Source organism: Frieseomelitta varia, unplaced genomic scaffold, assembly GCF_011392965.1.
Source record: "Frieseomelitta varia isolate USP_RPSP 00005682 unplaced genomic scaffold, Fvar_1.2 scaffold_277, whole genome shotgun sequence".
In the NCBI taxonomy this organism is placed as follows: Eukaryota; Metazoa; Arthropoda; class Insecta; order Hymenoptera; family Apidae; genus Frieseomelitta; species Frieseomelitta varia.
The window spans coordinates 266,858-284,291 of NW_025110009.1; the positions used below are offsets into that span (position 1 = coordinate 266,858).

The 17,434-nt window shown below is 27.5% G+C and overlaps 4 protein-coding genes across 13 annotated transcripts; 2 read left to right on the forward strand and 2 right to left on the reverse strand.

Moving 5' to 3' along the window:
• Positions 1 to 34: 34 nt before the first annotated feature.
• On the reverse strand, positions 35 to 2,813 carry LOC122529041 (U3 small nucleolar RNA-associated protein 25 homolog). The gene has a single exon (XM_043654783.1). The coding sequence runs from the start codon at positions 2,415 to 2,417 to the stop codon at positions 141 to 143; it is 2,277 nt and encodes a 758-aa protein (XP_043510718.1). The 5' UTR covers positions 2,418 to 2,813; the 3' UTR covers positions 35 to 140.
• Positions 2,814 to 4,098: 1,285 nt separating this feature from the next.
• Positions 4,099 to 11,980, forward strand: LOC122529066 (WD repeat-containing protein 20). Of its 4 annotated transcripts, none has more exons than XR_006306737.1 (5): positions 4,099 to 4,635; positions 5,271 to 5,453; positions 5,963 to 7,354; positions 8,946 to 9,101; positions 9,379 to 11,980. XR_006306737.1 is itself a non-coding variant. In XM_043654839.1 (4 exons), the coding sequence occupies exons 1-4, from the start codon at positions 4,366 to 4,368 to the stop codon at positions 9,448 to 9,450; spliced, it is 1,917 nt and encodes a 638-aa protein (XP_043510774.1). In that variant the 5' UTR covers positions 4,099 to 4,365; the 3' UTR covers positions 9,451 to 11,980. The 4 variants fall into 4 exon arrangements, 2 of the variants coding, with proteins under 2 accessions (XP_043510774.1, XP_043510773.1); XR_006306736.1 differs by lacking the exon at positions 8,946 to 9,101 and having other exon boundaries at positions 9,379 to 9,665; positions 11,429 to 11,980; XM_043654839.1 differs by lacking the exon at positions 8,946 to 9,101.
• An 814-nt stretch (positions 11,981 to 12,794) lies between these two features.
• LOC122529067 (aprataxin and PNK-like factor) lies at positions 12,795 to 15,226 on the forward strand. 7 transcript variants are annotated; one of them, XM_043654840.1, is made up of 5 exons: positions 12,795 to 12,893; positions 13,158 to 13,232; positions 13,652 to 13,837; positions 13,911 to 14,404; positions 14,463 to 15,226. In XM_043654840.1, the coding sequence occupies exons 1-5, from the start codon at positions 12,795 to 12,797 to the stop codon at positions 14,824 to 14,826; spliced, it is 1,218 nt and encodes a 405-aa protein (XP_043510775.1). In that variant the 3' UTR covers positions 14,827 to 15,226. The 7 variants fall into 7 exon arrangements, with proteins under 7 accessions (XP_043510775.1, XP_043510778.1, XP_043510777.1 ...); XM_043654843.1 differs by having other exon boundaries at positions 12,823 to 12,893; positions 13,658 to 13,837; XM_043654842.1 differs by lacking the exon at positions 12,795 to 12,893 and adding an exon at positions 12,975 to 13,055 and having other exon boundaries at positions 13,658 to 13,837.
• A 313-nt stretch (positions 15,227 to 15,539) lies between these two features.
• On the reverse strand, positions 15,540 to 17,373 carry LOC122529069 (translin-associated protein X). Its single transcript, XM_043654847.1, has 2 exons — positions 17,162 to 17,373; positions 15,540 to 16,929 (listed from the first exon to the last, which is right to left on the reverse strand). The coding sequence occupies exons 1-2, from the start codon at positions 17,175 to 17,177 to the stop codon at positions 16,106 to 16,108; spliced, it is 840 nt and encodes a 279-aa protein (XP_043510782.1). The 5' UTR covers positions 17,178 to 17,373; the 3' UTR covers positions 15,540 to 16,105.
• Positions 17,374 to 17,434: the final 61 nt, after the last annotated feature.

Consider the following 17,434-nt stretch of genomic DNA (forward strand, 5'->3'; position numbering starts at 1 on the left):
AGACGTTTTTCGTTATTAATAATAAAACTATAAGTTTTTATAATAAATTTTTACATATTTAATAATTTTAATAGCTACAATATTAATAACATTTAATACAGATATAAATATACAAAATATATTTACATACTTTATATATTCTATTCACCAGTCATAAGCATGTGGATAGATTTTTCTGATCCAAGCATTTTATTTGCTCTTTCAGCTCCTACAATTGCAGAAAGCTGCATAATATCGTATTTACAATATAAAATAGTAACCGTCATGTTACTTTCAGAACCTGATTGTGGATTTTGATAGGCTTCTTGCATTAAATTACACATTTCTGTGTAAAATTGAGAGAAGATTGGTGGTGCATAAAATATAATGTGTCTTATACCTTTCACTCTTATTCTACGGTAAAAGTGAAATCGTTCCGAATATAAAAGAAAATGTGCATCACTGTGGAAGAACATGTCTCTTGCTCTTGCTACTTTTGCATCTTTGGAATATTCACAAATTTGCACAAAATTATATTCTTCTTTTTTTAAATAATTTCGTAATTTCACAAAATCAAAGTAAGATGGTATAAAAATTAATGTATGATTCATTATTCTATCCTTATATTGAGGAAGTATAGTTGATATAAAGAATTCCATTCTACATTCCAAAGCTTGAGAATGACTGGAAGCATTGAATCTGTGAAACACTTGTGGAATTTGTACAACTACTTGACAAATAGATCCAGAAGAAATAGGATTTATTATTTTTACTTTCCCTGCATAATTGTAACATTTCTTATTAAATATTCCATAAATCTCAGGTACATGAATACTTGAAAATATTAATGTCTGTCTATAGTATTTAGTCCATCCATGTGCACACCAACTTCTTATTCTAGAAAAATCTGTTCCATGAGATTCTTTTGGTTGTAAATGTAAATGATTTAATACATGTATCATGTGATCCCAGTTTTGCATTAAAAACAATTCTGCTTGGTCAAGAATCAATAATTCTATCGATGCCAAGAAATCATAATCTCTATCTGCTTCACCTTCTGCACCTATTAATATTCTTAAACCTAATAAGGATGAAATTATTATATCAGAAGAGTAAAACTCTGAATATAGTTTTAAAGTCTTTTTTGTAATAGCAATTCCTATCTTAAAGGTATCATCTGTATTTCCTTGAAATGTCAATTCATAATCTTCAGGTTTTGGATTTTTTTTCGGCATTATTAATTCGTTACCACTGAAATCTTCCATAAATCTATTTTTATTCATTACCGAGCCACCTTTATCTTCTCCGATTAGAATAGATATTAATGATTCGACAATTTTTAGACATGAATGCCTAAAAGGAACTATTATTAAAACTTTTGGTCTCACTAGACCTTGATCTCTATACTCATCTGGTACTTCTGCCATGTTTGTACATTTTGACTTTGTTATTTTTGTGTTATGGTGCAATACCTTTGTTCGTGTTTTCAACACGTGATTAATTGCATGTAAACAATATATAAATCTTATTTGATCTGTATTAGAAAATGTCCTTTCAGGATAATATAAATCTTGATAATTATTTATTATTGAAAATAATTCCCTTTGTAAAGGAGTCAAAGGAGATGAATCTATATTCACATTATCCTTTATATTTGAATAATTTGCTTTGGCAAGATTATCTTGAATTTGAGACTTTATGTATAATTTATTCCAATTTACATTATCAATCAATTGAGGAATAGTACAATACTGTGCAAACTGTTTATTTTCTAAAACAGAAATCTTTGATTCTTTCATTGTGTCTTTTGTATCATCTAAGGATTTTGGTATTTGGCACATAAGATTGCCTAAAACGGGCCACGTGATCTTTTGTGTTTCCATAATTTGTGGAACATTAGAAACTGCTTTATAAAGTTCATCACTCAAATCATTGTGGAGATGAATTGAAAATGGATCTTCTAAATAACCAGCATCTTCTTTAGCAGTTTCGGGATCTTCTTCGTCGACCTCTTTCATTTTTATTTCTTCATTATCACTCATCAACTCTGCTTCTTCGTCTGTATTGTTAGAGTGAACTTCTAAATTGTCACTAACTTTATCATTTTCTTCAATATCATCACTAGAATTCTCACTTTCTGAATTAGATTCAATAGCAGTTACTTGTAAATTGGTAGTATTCGAAAATGAAGATAATAAATTTTGTAATGGATTTTCTTGTTCATCGCCAGAATCGTCACTTTCTGCGTTTTGTTGTTGTTGTAATTTTTCTTCTTCCAACATTTGTCTACGTTTCTCGATTTCTTTATTTTTTGCATTGCGATCTTTGACATATGAAGCCTCTTTTAGGTTAAATTTACCTTTTTTCGGCTTCGGTTGATTATCAAACCGGTGAAATTTTCTTTTTCCTCCACGAACTGGTCTTTTATTACGTACCATTATTATTAAACGATCCGTATATTAATTAACAATCCACATTAACAAAACTTTTCTAAGTAATAAACAAAAATTCACTCACGTGTCTCTGTCGATGTTTTTAAAATCTATGAATATTAATGTTTAGAACAGTATACACATAGATGAATATATACACATTTATAATTAGATAAATTACATATCTAAATTAAACTATAATATATATTTGAAGAAGTATATAAGATTTTAACTTATAATACCCAGTCTCACAATCTGATTATACACGATATGTTTTTCAAATTTTAGATAGGTTATAAACGTCGAGGTTAAATTGCATGCACTTCACTATATTATTCAATAATATAATTTATTCCTTCACTTTCAAAAAACTATTTGTCACATTAGATATATTTTATAGACGAGATAGTATAAAGTAAAAAACAATATTTTTGTCATTTATATGTAATACGTATTTTCTAATATAATTTTATATTAATTATTAATTAATTAATAATCGTATGTAATAATACTTTATATTTTATTTCTACTATTTAATGCTAATAGACATTATATTTGAATTAAAAAACTTATAATAAATAATGACATATAATTATCATACATACTTATAAATAGTTGTGGCTGTCGTTAAACAAAATTTTATTAAGTACATAATGTGTCGTTAAATACTCGTATATACATAAAACAACGAATCAAGATTTGAATTCATTTTCAGTTAGAAATTAATTACCACTCGGAAAACCGGAAGAAACCTTTAAAGCAAATTCTCAGTTATCTAGATCACGTGACTAATGATTTTAATAGATAAATTATCGTGTTTAACTGAATTTTTTAATTGCCATTTTTCCTGTCTACAATCATGCGAATCAGAATTTCAAGTAGTCGACAACTGATAAATAACAAAAAAATATATAAGCTTTTGATATTTATATTGATAATATATTTTGATAAATATTGTATTGTATAGTTTGTCATATTAAAAAGAAATACTCATACCATTTTTTTACTACCGGCTATCTGGGACATGATTAACACCCATAGTTTAAAATGGTCCGTGATAATTGAATATGCATTCTTCATAAGGTGAAATAAGGCAAATGCAGGAAGTAGAAAAAAGTGGACAAAATTAATTAACCCTTTGCTCGGGTTGTTTACAAAATATCCGGTTCCTGACAGGCTGTCAGAGTCAACGAATTCAGGCAATGCTGCGCGCGCAATAATAACACAGCGCTCACAGTGCCGTGCATTCTTTAATTTTATTTAATTTTTTTATCGCAACGTTGAATTACAAAAAATTGAAAATATTCAGAATAATTATACGTATATTAATGGGACACATACAACATATCCGATCGTATTAGATATTACGTTATATCGCTATTTTATAAAAATCTTACTCTATATGATCTAACATCATCTTGATATTGTTAAAAATATATTAAAATTACTAACGATTTATACGCATGTAGATAGATATTATTGAGATTTTCAACAGAATATGCCGATACGTAATTTTTCTTACGATATATATACATATATACATATGTATATTTCAAGTTAAATATTTGAAATTTCTTTTTTAAAATACTCATTCAATGTATACGAATTCATTTTTACGTTACACATTGCTTATCACATGGAGGTAAAGGGAATATCAGGGGCATGGTGGGGACGGAGTTATCCTATACGAGGTTGAGAGTATGAGCTGCGGGTCGTAAATGCACGACGGGCAGTTTCGATATAGAACTTGGAGCGCCCTTAGCAGCGGTTGTATGCAGAACCGGTAAGCTGTGATTATCTGGAAGTTTTTCAATACAAGGGACTGCCTAGTTGGTGTTTGACAGCTTTTGTAAGCTCTCCGAGGAGAAATTATTGACAGACGTGTAGAAAGGCAGAAACCAACGCAAGTTTTTTCGTGTCTGATGAGCTCCTCCGTCGCACCGCTGGTGGTAAGATGGCTGTGCAGTTGGATGGAGGAGGGAAGGAGGACTTGAAAACACAGTTTGTCACGCGGGAAGGAACTTACAAGCTAATGACTTTGTCGGAGTACTCAAGACCAAACAGGGTCGGTTACACGAATAGTCAAGGAAGTGCATCCGTTAGGGTGTCTTTCGTAACTTTACCGGATCCAGCAGATCCCACGGGTACACAAGGACTTGGTGACCGAATGTGTTTCAATTTTGGCAAAGAGCTTTATGTTTATGTCTATCGAGGAGTTAAAAAGGTAATTCGAATTTTTTTCGTAACTAATACATTTGTTATTATCTTTATATTTAATTGAGCATGGATTCATTGAAACCTAACCTCGAAAACGCGTATCGACTCCATCTTTGTATCATCACCACACCTAACATAGAGTTACCTCTACTTTATATATTAACTGCATCTAAAACTATATTAAACTTATTTCTAATTAGAGGATTGATTTAACGTCAGATACGTTAATTATTTTATCTATAATTACTTTTTTATTAGTACTACATTTAAACTATAATATTAGTGTCATCTCTCTTTCATTTTTCTTCTCTTTCTCTTTTTTTTAAGCTTAACCAGTTAAATATTTAACTTCTTATTACTTAAATATTTAACTTATTAAGTAACTATATACTAATTGGTAAAATATTAGTATGTGTAAAAAATTTATAATCAGTATTTATACATAATTATAATGCAAATATTTAATGTAAACGTTTTTATTATTAATTTTGAAACATTGATTTTAATAAACTTTTATATAGATATAACTAATTTAAATATTATAATAGATATAATAAATCAAATTTGTTAAGTATGATGTATCTTAGTTCTAATAAGTTATTAAAATATACAATGAGTTAATTGTATATGAAAATATTTCAGGCTGTGGACTTAAATAAACCAGTGGACAAAAAATTATACAAAGGAACTAATCCAACTTGCCATAATTTCAATCAAACAACTGCAACTGCGGATAGTGCACCATTATTGGTTGGTTTTTCTACAGGTCAAATTCAACTGATAGATCCAATAAAAAAGGAACTCAGTAAATTATATAATGAAGATGTAAGTAATTTGTTATGTTAAAAATGACAAATTATATCAATGTATGAATATGATATATGGTCTAAATTAAATTTTCTGAATATGTAAGGAGATTGTAAAAATGGTACATGGTACAATCCTAAAATTGTCAGAATTCATTTATTAAATGTAAACAATATATAACAATAATTTGTATGATAGAATTATTACTAAAAAACTTATGCCAAAATATTGTTAGTATTTTATCCAATTTTTATGACATGAATATCTTATTTTATTGAAACATGATTAATAAAGATGTTAGTTATTATAATAGTTTAATGACTTAATACTCTATGCTACACTAAAATATATTTAGCATTATTCACGTCTAATAATTATTGTAAATTTTATTTAAATTTTAATCCAATTAATTTTAGACCAATTAAATAAATTTAGTCAGTAATTATATAATTCTTTTTCTGACGTTTTTAAAAATATATTATTTATTATTTATTAAATAAGAAAATGTGTATCTTTTAATGTTTCAGAGATTGATTGATAAAAGTAAAGTGACGTGTATAAAATGGGTTCCTGGATCAAACAATCTTTTCTTGGTATCCCATAGTTCTGGGCAACTATATTTATATAATGAAGAACTTTTATGTGGTACCACAGCCCCTCACTATCAATCTTTTAAATCTGGGGATGGTTATGCTATATATACCTGTAAAACAAAATCTACGAGAAATCCATTATATAGATGGGTAATAGGTGCAGAAGGATGTTGTATAAACGAATTTGCCTTTAGCCCATGTGGTTCAAATTTAGCAGTTGTTTCCCAAGATGGATTCCTACGAGTATTTCAATATAATACAATGGAGTTAGTGGGTTCAGCTAGAAGTTATTTTGGTGGATTTTTATGTGTCTGTTGGTCTCCAGATGGAAGATATGTTGTTGTGGGCGGTGAAGATGATCTTGTGACAATTTGGAGTTTTCATGAAAAGAGAGTGGTAGCTCGGGGTCAAGGTCATCATAGTTGGGTAAGCGTAGTAGCTTTTGATCCTTATACTACTTCCTATGGAGATCATGATCCAGACTTTAGTGGTTCAGATGATGAAACACTACCACACAATAACCATAATCATTACCATGAGAAGGCCAATCGTTTGTCTACAACCTCACAAGGAATTCATTCAAACAGAAACTCTTGTGGTTCAGAATTAAGAGTGTCTGGTGGTACATGCTATAGGTTAGGTAGTGTATCACAAGATACTCAGTTGTGTTTGTGGGATATCACAGAAGATGTGTTAAGACAACCAATGTGTGCAAAACAAAGGCCATCTGCAGCAGGTTCTAGTACTCTTCCTACATCTGGAACAGTCAACAGTGGAAATGGTTCGACAACGAATCACCATTTGAACAATTCTAAACATAATAATTTGAATAATATTAATTGCAAAGAAAACGCGAGTGGTAATAATGATAGTAGTAATAATAGCATGAGTACAAATACAGCAGTGTCAACTGTAAATTCTTTGACACAAAGGTTAGCAGGCCTTGGTTTTGGTGAACGTAAAGGTGATAATCATAAAAGGAACTTTAGCCTCACTATGAGAGGTAGTGGTGCATCTAATAGCACAATAATACAGAACAGTAGTGGTGATAAAGCTACCACTAATTTAAATACAAGTAGTAATTTGAACAGTGTCAGTGGAAGTTTAGTAGGTGCAAATAAGAAGGTTAGTTCTGTGATGGACGATCCTATGAGATTGATAGGAACTGCCTGGTGCCCTAGATTTGATGAGTGCCCAGTGCTAGAACCACTGGTGTGCAAGAAGTTGGCACACGAAAGATTGACTGAATTAGTGTTTAGGGAAGATTGCTTCGTAACAGCATGTCAAGACGGATATGTCTACACATGGGCAAGGCCTGGTCACATGGTAGGTCCTCTTACCATCAGCAGCACTCTGCACAGGCCACATCATCATAGCAATCCTTACACCAACATTAATTCCCTGCGATCTAATGATCTATGATGTAATCCATCTTCAATTGTTATTGCAATTTTGTGAAGTAGGATTTTTTAGTAATGAATTCCAATTTGTATATAGATAGAAATAAAACTTGAAATCATTATCACTAATGAATGAGAAAAATAGAAAGAAAAATACAATAATACTTTGGATAATTTTTCTATTGTCATTGTTGAATTGTATTAGGTGAAAAATGTTTTTTTTAGACACGTAACTTTATTAAATGTGAAAAATATGAAAGGGTGATTTTGTTATTTTTCATCTTTAGTATTATAATGAACATTGTTCTTGTGGCATCATATATGTATGTATGTATATATATGATACATGTATGTGTGTGTGTATATATATACATATATTTTATATGTATATAAAATTCTTATTTTAGAATGAATGTATTTCTTATCTTGTATTTACAAATTAAATGCTAGTTTTTACATTTTATCCAAAGCAGTATATATTATATTAAAAGGTGCCATTGGAATACATTAAAGATTTAGTAATATCTTTTAATCTGTATTGTATATCAATTACAGAAATATATGGATGGATGATACTATGAATGGACAAATAATATATCAATTTATGTTTTATTTTCACAAAATTTCTGGTCTTTTCTATTGCATGATACATAAAATACAACATTTTACATTTAATTCTTATATACTTTTATTTAAATCCTTAAGAAAAATATAAATTCAAAAATTATTTTTTAAAATTTATTTCATAATAATATTGTATTGAATAATACAAATCAAGGAAGTGATATATTACAAATGTTATAATACAAATCATGAACATAAGTGGTATATTCATTCATAGTATAAACCAGCATTTATATTTGTGCCTAATGATCATCTGGTCAAAATATATTCAATATAAATATTAAAGGAATATATTAGTATGATTATAAATAGAATATATTTATATTTGATTTGCATCATTGAGAGTAATATTGTTTGCGCCCCATAAGATTTTGTAACAGGGCAGGCCCCTTAATACCCTTTTTCTCTTTCCTGTAAAATGTTATATAGCTTAGCAAATGATAGACAGTCAATGAATTTAGTTAAACTATTATCCTGGATTATAATGATATGACATTTAATCCTTTGTTGAAAACAATGAATTGCCTTGTTGTACAATAAAGTAAAACTTTGAATGAAATATTGCTGCTTGCTTCCTGCTTGAGTTTTATACAAAATGCAATGCAGAAGCTCCAGAAGAAAAATTGAATCATATATATTTATAAATATATATATGTTTATACAAGTCCTTACAACTTATTTCAATACCATAATATTTTGAATGACTATATTACTTATATATTATATTTTTTTGTTCTAAGATGTATAAATTTGAAATGTTAGATTCAGTTTTCTGGTGTTTTGCATACAGCATTTCTATCATCGAAAACCTTATGCTCCTTTATGTTATAGTGGTTTAACCATTCAAAATTTTTGTAATAATTTTCATATAGTATGCATTGCTTCTTTTATAGTGACAGTCTTATAATTTTATCGGAAGATGCTTGTGCTTGTTTCTTAAGCCGGTGGGACATTAATTTTTTACTTTGATTGGAAAGATTAATGTTCTGTACCATGCTTTGGCTGATGCAAGAGAATCATGGATGAGTCTTCCCAAAGTTTATCGCATGGTACGTATAATGATTTATTGTTCTTTTGACTTGTTCATTGCTTGATCGGATAAAGTAGTATACTATGTTTTTATATATGCTCGTTATAGTAGTATGTACCTTGCTAAGGCATTTTTAAATTGTGTATTAATTATAACTCTATGCTATTATTGTGCTGTTCTTGTGCACTTATAGAAATTGTATTTATGTTCCAAATGCTTCCAATATTTGCAGAATTTTTTTGAAGACAAATAAAATTATGTTTGGTAGTGAATTTTTGTGCATCTTTTAATTACAGCCAGGAATAGGACAGGTTGGAAATGCTCTCCACGTTGTCAGTCCTGCGGAAGGGGGTGGTACCATAGTATAGCCAGAACCAGATATTAATACATCTTCAAAGCACGAAGAAAAATACGTCCCATTAATGCGTACACTGCAATCTTCCAAAATGCAGTTTCAACCATATACCCATTATCGTCACTTGTATTATGTATGGCCAAGTGAAAATTATTCCAGTGTTGTTTGAAAAATGGGTGATTTCAAAAGCATCTAACAATTGATTGCTTAAAAATACATTTTTATTTGGTAAGTTATTTTTGGTGAATTGCCCTTCTTTTCTAATTTATTTTTTCTTTTTTAAACGCAATGAAGACGTTCAAATTTCATAATGTTATACAAATTTTATAAAAGAATCCAGCGAAAGTAATACATAAATTGTGTGTACATGTATATATGTATACATATGTATGTTTGATCTTACATACTGTACTAAATCATTCCAATAAGACCCACTTAGGAAAATTAATTTCAATTGAATGGTGTTAATACTAAATGCTTATATATATTGACAAAAAATTTTATATTACCAATATTTAGTTATAATTATGTAGAAAAATGATTTTAAATAGTTAGCTTCTTGTGGCATAGATTAAAAAACAGTGCAACTATTGTAATCAGTCAGAGCAATATGTAAATATAAAATATTTTAAACAGTATTTTAATTTGCATATTTGTGTTATTAGGTATTAATTGTTTTTATTTTGAGTAATATTATATACAAAAAAAAAAAGAGAATTAGCTAGTATACAAAACAGAATTTATGTTATTTCAGTTTTTAAATTTAATTCTAGCAAATATTATTTTTTTATGTCGTTAACTGTAAGAAATATTTACTGAAAATATATGTTATATCTTCTTTATGTTTCACTTCTTGTTAATGCAGTTCAGGTATATAGTCGGGTTATCGCTAACTAAATTGCCTTAATAAGATTGTAAGTTAAATAAAGAAAATTTTTATTTGTTCTATAATGTGGTTACACAAATATGTTTCTGAGAAACTTGTTCGCTTTATTGAAAATCTATAATGAGTGCATCGTCGATGTACGATCAGTTGAAAACGTAGTGTAAAAAGTGACTTTATATCTGAGAGCTACAAAATATTGGTCATAAATAATTAATTAAAACTCTAACTAAAAAAATAACTTGTATATTTTTACAATAGTTATTTTAGATTTCTATCTAATTATAACTCTGTATGGAGCTTTTTGAAAGAGCTTGTGAGACAAATATTATATCTTTTAATTCAATTTACAAAGGTTCTATGTATTCTTATTAAAACATAACAATGAATCATTTTTACAACGAATAAATAGATATTTTTATATAGTTCTCAGATACGAAAGTCTATCCCAGTAAACAAATAATTGTGAATGTATGAACAAATAGTTACTGAATATTCTAATGATAGACAGTATTTCATATTGCATATTCCATACGGCGATACTATTTATTACTTTATAAAAATAAATAATTAAAGAAATATATATATATACATATATATACACACGTTAAAATATTAACGTCAGAATGTAAAAACGATTTGTATTGTTGTAATTTTTAAACAGTTTGAAACGATGATGCATTTTTTCATCTATCATGGGCATTTTTTTCAAAATATTATTAATTTAATGACGAAATACAAACGAAATACAGAATTGTAATTATATAAAACGTATTTATTCATTATTATACAAAGTTAGTAAGTAAACTATATGATTTAGATAATTGTGAACCAGTGTTTCTTGGACAATAATATTTGTCATGGCATGCATTCAAATAATCATTAATATTTTACGATTGTGAACATTATGGATTCAATTCATATTTTAATCATTGAGAATCACTGGTCTTGGCGATACTATACTTTTTCTGAAATTTTTTTATAAAATTATCAAAAGTATTCCAAAAGATATTTTTATGTATATTCGTATACTTTATGTTATAAGTAAATGAATTATTCAATATATATGCGTATTGTGTATATATTAATAATTTCTGTTTTTATGCAGATAAAATTAATGGAGAGACAGAGGTAATTCTGTTTTGAAAGGTATGTTTTAATATGTAAAGAAAAACAATAACAATTATGTTTTTATGTTAAATTAATAAACATAAAAATGTTATTGCAATAATAACAGCATCGTAGCTTTCGTGATAATTGTCGGTATTTCAGGCAAGAATTGACAAGCTTTGTTTTGTTATTTGAAACTTCACGCTTGATACCGTCTACTTTTCGATAAACAATAAATATGTAACATTGCTCTTTTTCATTCAAGCTCTTCGAGATGTACTGTGATACATGCGTATGCTGACATTGACTAATTACCTAATTGTAAGTAACGAAAGTGAGAATTATGCTAATGTCGTGTGTTGAGGCGAATAATTAATTTTCAAGCTGTTGATTGACTGTTTCTTATATCGGTATGCGTTATTAAGCCGGAAATAATCGGAGGTTGGCCTGTTAGATACCAAACTATATTTCATTTATTGAATCGGAGATTTATAATGTTCCTACATTGTAAACTAATTAACGAGTCCATAATAAATAATGTTTTATTTCATGATCAGTACTGATCAGAAATCGCAGTATCGAATTTATTAATTAATTATAAATTAAATTAATTAAAATTATTTCATTCGACAAACATACATATATATTTCTTAAATTTTTCTAATTCACAAAGTTTTTATTTTTTTAACTATTAGTATTGTTCGAAGATGTTTTTCGTTTCGTAAAGCGAACAAGATTCCTTTATATCGAAAAAATTTGTAGACGCAATTTATATAATATTATGAATACAGATCGATACAACGATGCGAAGAAATATTTTATTGCGAACTGGTTGACTAGTGGTTCACTAGTCTGGCTGATTATATCTATACAGATGCACATAAAAATGACCGATCATTTCCTATTTGTTGACTTTTTTAAGAGATATTTTCTAAAACAATTTTATGATATCGCATTAAATTTCTAATTCTTTTCGCATTTTACTTCATTTATTTATAAAGGTGTACATTCTTTGTAATTATAAATGAAACAAATTTAATTGTTATTACCGTCGTGTATTTTTCTTTATAACACATTTACCCAATATTATATTATTTCCAAAAACGTAGTTACTTAAGTTTTATTTTTTATGATTATATATGATTCATAAAAAACTGTAATTCATACAAATTTAATTTAATTAAATTTTTTAACGCTGTCTGCTTAGCCGACTGCGATTATGTTCTATTTGTTTTCCGTTTTTACATTTTTTTTTTGTAACTACTAGTGCAACGAAATTTTATTTTGTAACTGATTTCACAATATGAAAAATTTTGTATACAATATACTTAATAAATTTTCTGGGAATTTAATAAATAAGAGAAATGAAAAAATTACAAATACTTTGTGTAGATAACGACCTGGTGCAAAGAGTGGATTTACAAATAGGTAACAATGTTATTGGCCGAAATGTAAAAACTGGAGTAAGTATAGCAATTACGTAAAAGAAAAATATAACAAAATAATTAATGTTGAATTATTCTTTAATTTAATCAAACATTAAATTTAAAAATTTTAACATATTATATATGTTAACATATATGTATATATTTCACGCATGCGTTGATGAATATACCTTATTATGTGTAAGCTTTTTTTCATATATCGCCTCTAAATTAAATTTGTAGCTTTTTAACATAAAACTATTATGAATTATAAATATTGAGTTTATATAACTTGAATTTCAGTGTAATGATGATCAAGTTATAAAACATGCTGCAGTAATAAATTTAATATCTGACAATGAAATGACAATAACACCGGTAAGGAGGAACTTGTGATTGTTATCATTATTATCATTATCATTATCATTATTATTATTATTACATAAAGAGATAAAACATATATAAAGAAGTTAGTATTTCTATTTTTTTCATATTTCAATATGTTTAATATCACAAATGTTTGTAAGAGACTTGTAATTTGTAATTGGAAAGTGTAAACTATTAGAACATGCAAATGTAAAATAGACGAAAGAAAGTAAATAGTTACTTAAAATTGCTTTAAAATTAATCATTTTTTATTACTTTTATTATATTCTAACCTTGTTATTACTCTGTATGCAGTGTTTCATAAAAGTATAAAAGAATCAGAGATATTTTTTTGTAAATTATCTAATAATGCTATGTATAGATGCATTGAATGTATTATTTATTAGTGTTCTATAGGAATTATTTTTTAGTATCAGATTGCACCATGTTATATGAAGTCTATTGAATCATCGAGATGGCAACTTCTTAAATTGGGTGTTACAGTTCCAATAAAACCTGGAGATGTTTGTACTCTGGTACCAGATAAATGTTGGTTTAAAATTATATCAGTGCCTGAGAGAATGGAAAATAATGAAGACTCTCTACTAAAACGAAAAGTATTAAATTAATATCTTAAATGATAATGTGATATAATCCACTTTCCAACGTTTCTCAATAATTACATTATAGGCTGATGAAGATATAGATTCTAATACTACAAATGATAAAAGATTCTGTTCAGGAGAAGGAGATAATTCACAGTCTTCATGCAGTGCATTGGATAAAATATTAAATAATAATAGTGATATAAATAAAATTAATGTTGAAAAAACTGTTATAGATGAAAATAATTTATTATATAATAATGATGAAGATAAAATACAGGATTTAAACTCTACATTAATGTGTGAACATCATAACATAGATCAATCATCTGTAATTAAAGAAGATTATAAAGTTCAAAATATGAATATAAAGGACAATAAACCTTCTACAAGTGAACAGATTTTAAGTCTTAAGGAGAATTTAGATTTACCTTGCACAAATGAAGACAATGAAATAGATACAATGGTAGAAGATACACAATCCTATATTTCAAATGGACAGGAATCAGAAACATATAACAATACTACAATAAATAATTTTAGAAGAAACAAATGCAAATATGGAAAGAAATGCTATAGGTAATTTTACATATTTATTTCTTATTTTAAAATGTTTTATGAAAAAATCTTTTGGCAGGAAAAGTTCGCAGCATAAAAATATATTTAGTCATCCTGGAGATTCTGATTATGATATATCTGATAATAGACAAGAATGTCCTTATGGTACTAGATGCTATCGTAAAAATCCTCAGCATAAAATAGAATTTAAACATAGTGATACAAATATTACAAATAAACGTAAGAAACAGAATTCAAAACGAACTAAAGTACAAGAATCTTTGGATACTTTAAGTGGAATGGAAGATTCATCTGTAGAGGAATCTGCTGAAGAATCTGTTGATGAGTCTGAATATGAACCTTCTGATATTGAAACTTCTGATGATAATGAAATGTATTCTGACAAAAATGAAAGCGAACTAGAAAATGATATTGCTGACTAAGACATAAATATTTTTTCATTTCAAAATATTTGGATATTTTTGAATTACTTATATAGATTTAATTGTGTGTTTAATTTTATATTCATGTTTGCCATAAATTTTTATATTTACATGAAAACATATGTCAATATAAGAAACATGACAATATAAAAATTATATATCTTATAAATATTTTTGCAATATTGAAGTTGATAAGTGAGTATAAAGAAATTTTATTTCTTACAAATATCAGATGTATAAAAACAATGTTAAATAAACAACTTAAGAATAATTATAATATGATTATATTTTTTTATGTAATTATTTTTAAGTATTCAAATTTATTACAGTGAACCCTTGATCTTTGAATGATTTAATGTTCGAAAAAACTGAAATTCAAATAAAAAATTCGAGAATTCAATCTTGGAATTCAATCAAAACTCATGAGTCAGAGGCAGAGTTGAATATTAGAAAAATTCCTTCATTCGCTATTTAATTACCTAACTATTAAAAGTGTTAACTGCGATCAAGTTATCGCAAAAATTGATATAAAAACTGTTTCTTTGTAATTTAAATATAATTTATTTAACACTTAAAATGTTAAATAAACATGTTATATATAAATATATATAAAAATAGGCACTTAAAATTTTTTAGACAGAAAAGTTATTTCCTCTCTGATTTCAATGATTTTTTAATGTGTTGTAGAAATCAACATTTTAAACAATTTTTTCCTGTATAATCGGCAATTGGATTTAATTTCCGAGATACTCGCAAAAAATTGCCAGTACCAGCATATTGAATTTTATCTATTTGTGACACACTTATAAGCATAGCTGGCATTGCTTTCATTTTTATATCATACTTTACAACTTCATATTACAAATAATTTCTAAACAAATGAATGTCTTCTGACGTTTATAATCTTTGTTCATAACTGTATATACCATTTATTTGCAACGTTTATACCTATAGAACAGAAAATAAATTTAATTTTATGCAAGCTTTATTAAGTGGCCATGCAGAATTCATTATAGTGATATCAACAGTTTTTTGCAAATATCTCAGAAACTAAATCCAACTGTCGGTTATACATACAGAAAGTTGTTCAAAATGCTGATATTTTATTCAAAAATCATTGAAATTGAATAAGCAACAACTTTTCTACAACTTCACTTTTTATATTTGATAAATTTTGGTGTTCTGCAAAAGTAATTCAATTTATGACAAAAGTTTAATTTGAAACTTGAATAACTCAAATTAAGTGTTTAGAATTCAAGGGTCCACAGTATTTAGTTTCTTAATAGGCTTGATATCCTTCATCACTGTCTGCATATTCTTCAGTAGCCACATCTACAAGCAAATGTTTTGGTATTTCTGAACCTCTTACTTTAATCGTATAACAAACGCTTTCTATTTTATGGAGACTTTGTTTAAGTGTGGAAAGTTTCCTGTGTATTTCTCTATTTGATACACTTGCACAACCAAGGAAACCTTTGTATATATTTCTAACAAAGTTGCATGTTTGATAACAACTAGCTCTGTCTCCCAATGCCAAGTTATTAATACATTGACGCATTAATTCTCCAGTCAGATCTGCAATCCCTAAGATATATTCAAATGGAGTGATTAAAATCTGTATGGTTTTAGATTTCTCAGGAAATGTATAAGTAAGTGTTTTCTCCAATTCTAGCCAATTTTCCATGTTACCACATTTTAAGTACTGATAAAATGTAACAGCTTCTATGTATTCTTCCAAACCATTACGATAACCTTTGAGATAAAGATACGGATCTTGATTCTTTAATTCAAATGCAATAGCTTTAAATTGATGTTGTGCAACTTTTTGCAATCTCAAATTAGCTTCATATAACACACTTTCTTGTTTACTTTTCTTATCTATGGTGTGTAAAAGAAAAATTATTCTTTTGCTTTCTATATTAATGTCTCTGCCAATTTTGACGATTCTCTCGAAACGATCATGTTTATCGTCTAATTCAGCCGCATATGCTTGAAATTGTTGTACAATTAAACTATTTTCGTCCATATTTTCCACGTTCTCTTGTTTTCTATCATCGATGTTAATTTTCTTGTTGCTGCGATGTCCACGACTCTTTCCATCACCTTTGTTCAACCATAAAATAAGAAAGTCAAGTTTGTAATATTTTTTGCTAAAATAGTCGATATTATTATTTATCATTGTTTTTTTTATAAATGTTTAGATTTGATAAGGTAAATTAATATATCACATGGATTTGATGTATATGTTGTATTGTAAACAGAAACGATGTACGAGTTATAATAATGTAAATAATATAAAATAAATTTAATATATTTTATAATTTTGTTAATGTACCTTTGACTTGCGACATAATGATTATTTTTCCACTGATATGTTACGTTAGATTGTACGCAAATACAATTCCTGTCAATAACCAACCTCTACATGTAATACTATAGACGAGGTGTAGAAAATATCTGGCATTTTGAGCAATCCTTATAATAGAAAAGGTTTTTTAAATTATTTTGAGAAGTAAATTCATTCAGATATGAAGCATATTTTATTACGCACTGCAAAATTAAATAAATTAAATTCACTAATTCGATAAAAGTAAAAATTACGACATTA

Coding starts and splice junctions, on each gene's coding strand:
- LOC122529066 (XM_043654838.1), top strand. CDS start 4,366: ATGGCTGTGCAGTTGGATGGAGGAGGGAAGGAGGACTTGAAAACACAG. Junction 4,636..5,270: donor TCTATCGAGGAGTTAAAAAG/GTAATTCGAATT, acceptor AAAATATTTCAG/GCTGTGGACTTAAATAAACC. Junction 5,454..5,962: donor GTAAATTATATAATGAAGAT/GTAAGTAATTTG, acceptor TTAATGTTTCAG/AGATTGATTGATAAAAGTAA.
- LOC122529041 (XM_043654783.1), bottom strand. CDS start 2,417: ATGGTACGTAATAAAAGACCAGTTCGTGGAGGAAAAAGAAAATTTCAC.
- LOC122529067 (XM_043654840.1), top strand. CDS start 12,795: ATGAAAAAATTACAAATACTTTGTGTAGATAACGACCTGGTGCAAAGA. Junction 13,233..13,651: donor ATGAAATGACAATAACACCG/GTAAGGAGGAAC, acceptor ATTATTTTTTAG/TATCAGATTGCACCATGTTA. Junction 14,405..14,462: donor TATGGAAAGAAATGCTATAG/GTAATTTTACAT, acceptor ATCTTTTGGCAG/GAAAAGTTCGCAGCATAAAA.